The sequence below is a fragment of the Penaeus japonicus genome, unplaced genomic scaffold (genome assembly GCF_977035675.1).
Source record: "Penaeus japonicus unplaced genomic scaffold, GWHDUDI00000001_assembly GWHDUDI00000026, whole genome shotgun sequence".
Lineage (NCBI taxonomy): Eukaryota > Metazoa > Arthropoda > Malacostraca > Decapoda > Penaeidae > Penaeus > Penaeus japonicus.
Genome location: NW_028234428.1, coordinates 5,721,340 through 5,726,339, shown reverse-complemented (window position 1 = coordinate 5,726,339; position 5,000 = coordinate 5,721,340). Strand labels below are relative to the sequence as shown.

The window sequence follows — 5,000 nt, the reverse complement described above, 5'->3', positions numbered from 1 at the left end:
GCAAAGCCAACTTTTAGCCTTTATATAATAGAAGAGGGAAGGGAAAATGTAGAAAAGCCACGTAGCTCTAAGATGAGGCACTTAAACCATGTCCCTTTCTTCATGCCTTATGCTAGGAATGGCTAAAGTAACATTGTCATTCATATATCACTTGGCATCTTCATTTTTTCTCTTCTTTTTAACCTTTTTTTTTTTCTAAGAAATAAAATTGAAACTTTCTTACTTCTAATGACAGTTGAGTTATCTGGCATGACAATGGAAAAAAGAAAGAGAACTGACCTGTGGATACCACTCCATCCCAAGTGGGCCCCCAATGCGGAACATGGACCACCAGAGTGCTTGGACGGGCAAGGCAACAGATGTCACAGAGAGTGCATAAATCATGGAATGTGAGGCAGCTAAAACCTTTCCCAAGAGCACCAAGAACGCCAGGTGAAGTGCAACGAACAACCAGCCATACAGTGCCGTTGGGCCACACTCTCCGCCCCAGTGAAAGTGACACCGCAGGCCACCTGAGGTAAGCTTCACAAACTCCTGGGGTGATCCAGCCTAGGAAAGGATGTAAGGTACATAAAGAACATGGACAATACAAGAGGGTCTTAAATATAGTAAAATAGGCATAAAGGCATCTTTCGTGTCTCACTTAAGAAGGTTAAACAAACGATATCTAAGCACATAGAATTTTAGCATACTGGATTAACAATGCTAGCCAGTTCTTACAAAACTTCACAAAACCCTAGGATCTATTTTCTCTTCTTTCCAACTATTCATGTCACTCATCACAAATTCCTTCAGACCTAATAATGGATCATTGGTTAACAAAAAGCAGCAGCAAATCTCATACCTTTCCAAGAGCAGTAAAGAAGTCTGTCCAGAAGAGCATCATGATGGTGAAGAGCGAGGCCAGAGTAAACCACACCAGATGGATCCCCCACTTGGCATCCAGGGAGCTCTGCATGGGGGTGCTCACTACAGCTCCCCGACTGGAGATAAGAGCCTCTGCATCACTCCCTGGGGCTGACATCCCACCGGAGACAGTACTTACCATACTCATGCCCCCTGTGCCACTCTGATTAGGGAAGAAAATGATGATGGTTATAGCTAAAGTTTTCTATCTAGTGCTCACCACATTTTGGTTTCTCATACCACTCTACATGGAAAGAAAACAAGAAAATATAAAGGAATAAAGTGTTCTTTCTAAAAAAAAAAAAAAATCTCACAAATATCCTATGATGCAAGATTCACTAATCAACCAACAAAATTCAAAACAAATCTGACCCTCAAACTCACTTTTTTGGTGATCACTTCTCTCTCCAGGAGAAGCCAAGATAACGTGAAGATGAAAAGTGCTGCAGCGTAGACAATGGTCCACAACGCATGGGCCTGAGCACTCCACGGTCCCCCGTCATCTTCTGGATTTTTTCTGGATCGACCGTGGCAGCGATAGAGATTATTCAGCTGGAAGTCCATGGCCAGGAAGAGGCCTCCTAGGACACCACACAGAGAAAACATCTTTGGGGAACTCAGCTCTGGGGATGGAAGCAAGGTCCTTCTTTTAGCACATAACAAGTCATATGATAAAGGTACAATACAAAGGTAATAATGTTGCAATAAATAATTATCTCAGTTTATCCATAAAGACACACTTCATGAGACTAGACATCACCGATATTCTTAAAATCCTTCTACATCACCAAAATCAAAACAATTCATATGAATATTTAAAATTAAATTTCTTTTCCCACAGGTTGACCTCTTATCAAGTTCATCTACTTCTACCATTATTTTTGTTTTTAGAAAATGCATATAAACCTTCTCCAAAATGTAATTATAACAGCAAGACATTTATAATACAAGAACTCACACTGTGAAAAAAGACCGTATAATAACAAGGGTAAACTTCAGTACATGAGGAACAGCTGCAGCTTTGGTTCTATTCCATCATTAAAAACAAACTTTCTAGGCTGTCAAATTTGAAGATCATACTTAATGACTATGGTTTTCTCTTTCTTCTTAACCCAATGGAGCTAGAAAATAATCAGAGGTGTACATGGATCCCTCTTGCCATGGCATAATTAGATGCTACCCAGCATGATTGTGCTAAATACAGAGTTTCAAAACTTTTGAAGGATACATTTCTAAATGGTGTACATTTTGATAATTATATAAACAAAAAATCCATTTAATGATAAGCAAACTTGAAATTTAATTTTAGTCAATCATAATACACAATCTTTATCTTTACTATTCTGCCTCTCTTCCATTTCTAATTAAGTTGGTAATTTTTATTCTTATTTGTTATCAGATATCACTATCAATAAGTTATTTTCATTAGGTAGTCCCACCTTACAGTATCTAATTGAGTCCATTCACTCATATTCACTGTATAAAAAACTTCAAGCCCTTAACATGCTGGACATCCATGAATATCAATAAAACCATTCATCTATTTACCTGGTCCTTTGTAGAAGAAATAAATGATTATCATATACATGACTATAAGCCCCATTAAGGGCTCTTGGGCATGGCACACCACTCTCTTTCTGTCCAGGGCGTAGACAATCATGAGACTAGAGATTCCATGAAACATCCCTGTTTTGAGTATGGCTGAGGGGGAGGAGGGACCCAGACGCATGAATTGGCAGAAGTAACTGTATCGGATCTGCACAAATAACACTACAGGAAGAGCGGTGAAGATGGCTGCGAAGATGATGGCTGAGTAAGCATCACCAGCCACATTAACAGACTGGAAAGATATATATACATATTATCAAAATGTTATTTCTTGCAAATGTCTATAATTTATACTTGATTTACATATTTTAAATATCAGTAATTACAGTTGGTGACAATTCCTTATACCTAATAATAAAAACTGATCTTTTTAATAATTAATAAATTAGCCTCTCATTCTCAGATATAAATGTTTCATGTAAAAGGTACGTAACATTGGTTGCTGTCCTTCCTACATGCATATATTTCCTACAAGCACAAATTATCCTATCTGATTTCTTGTATTATCCCTTACTGAGAACTAAAACAGCTGTATTTTTTAAACAGGGGTTCAATCTATCCTGAAATTAGAAAACCTAAAGACTAAAAAATCATAAAAGAATAAATAAATCAGTTGCCCACCTCAAGATAAACTGGCAAAATAATCACAAGTGCCGTTGTTACAAGCACCAACAGCACACATTGCACAGGAAGCTGCCATGCCGGAGGGGGTTCATGGAGGAGAGAGGGAGCTGAGTGAGCTGCTGCACTGCCTGTCGACTCTTCGGTGATGCCCTCTAAATCATCTGGTCGGATCAGGGTCTGAAGGTCATCTGAAGTTTCACCTTCTGCCATGTTTGCTGTCGGGAAATATATGGATCAGATAAACATAAAATCATTATATTTCATATAAATACATAAATCTTATCTACAAGTTTTGCTTCAGATACTGTCTCATTTATATCAACTCCTTGATACTGGAAGAACATGTATACATGCACTGTCCACATTGTCATAATAACAATAATGGTGATAATAATAACACCAGCAACAATAGTTAAAATAATAAATGCAAAACCATTTTTTCATTCAAGGATGGGGTGAACAAGTAAGGTCAGATAAACATACTAATTAACTCCTTAGTGACTGAGCACTTGTATGTGAAAAGAAGAAAAATAAGGAGTAGACCATTCATGTCCCATGACTTTAATTTTTCTTTATATAAAAACACTTAGTCAATTCTCACAGCTTACAAAAATGAAGTCACAAATAATCATTTCAAATTTAAAGAAGTTTCTGTGGCATCTTTACGAACTGACCAGCAACAGGTCAGGACATTTATATCAATGTCTACACAAAATTAAGACAGACTTCAACACAGATTGCTTTCAAGTAAATTACCAGCATAGTAGTTTAGACAATGCCATTACCCCTCCAAACTTGCTTTACCCATATGGCTGGGTTTTTTTTTTTTTTGCTTTGCTTAAAGAAAACAGACTTATATCTTGAAGTCTCATACTCATATGAATACTGTAAGTGCAGAAAGATATAATGAGGTATAATGTTTCACTTAGCTGAATGTATCTTATTGAAAATCTTCCCACATGGATCTACAAACTATTTATCTTTAACCTTTCCTGTAGCATTAACGTCTCTTCAATTCAGTATTCCATAATGACATGAGGAACTTTCAATGATTACCCTTGCTTCTAGAAATTATATATGCAAAATCATAAGCAGCATTTTTTTTTCCAACCTTAAAAAATAAAGTAAAGTCTGTTAATGACAAGAAGTCCTTCAGGGAAAAACAATATGGAATTGGTAACTTGATGTAATCAAAGACACTTTTCATCAATTACATTTCTAGCACAAATTGAAACATGTAAGAAAGCCACATATTCTACATTTTAATTATACATTATCAAGAAATATGCAGCATTCTTTTTTCCCCCCACAATACCCGTAAAGTACCCCTAAACCAGCTGGATAAACGAGGGGGAAGGCAATTGCTAGCTCTGCAACAAAATGTTTGCATAAGAAATAGATTCATTCTAGTAACACCATAATACATGAGAACTTAAGATTCTTGAGAGTTATATTGTCATAATTGGTAAATTCATTTTAAATAAATGTAAACATGTAAATATAACCTTTGTTTTTTACAAAAGGGTAAAGCAACTATATTTTTCTGAATACCAAAAATATATGTAAAATAATTGTTAGCCCATGTTATGGCAAAAAAAAAACACAAGTCCTCAACAATCACAGCAAGTTTCTGGTTTAATTGAGAGAATACTTCTATTCTGGAGGCGCCTGCAGACGTCTCCTACACACAGGCTAATCACCATACTTGATTCATTTAATCATTACTCCCGTTCAACGCAATCCTAAAGCTGCAGGACTTCACTCTGGTGATTCATCTTGGATTCGAGACATCATTATATATGCTACTCAACAAATCATGGATAAATAAAGTTACATTTAGATATACATGCGATATTGATAGT

The 5,000-nt window shown here is 36.4% G+C and overlaps 1 protein-coding gene across 1 annotated transcript in view; it reads right to left on the bottom strand.

Moving 5' to 3' along the window:
* The window catches only part of LOC122257984 (uncharacterized), a 7,117-nt gene that overhangs the window by 1,753 nt on the left and 364 nt on the right, over positions 1–5,000 (bottom strand). Inside the window, exons 2-6 of the mRNA XM_043023625.2 lie at positions 3,136–3,353; positions 2,455–2,746; positions 1,291–1,529; positions 845–1,069; positions 280–549 (exon numbers count right to left, since the gene is read on the bottom strand). Coding sequence (XP_042879559.1) covers positions 280–549; positions 845–1,069; positions 1,291–1,529; positions 2,455–2,746; positions 3,136–3,348 — 1,239 coding nt within the window. The 5' untranslated portion in view covers positions 3,349–3,353. The remainder of the gene's footprint in view (positions 1–279; positions 550–844; positions 1,070–1,290; positions 1,530–2,454; positions 2,747–3,135; positions 3,354–5,000) is intronic.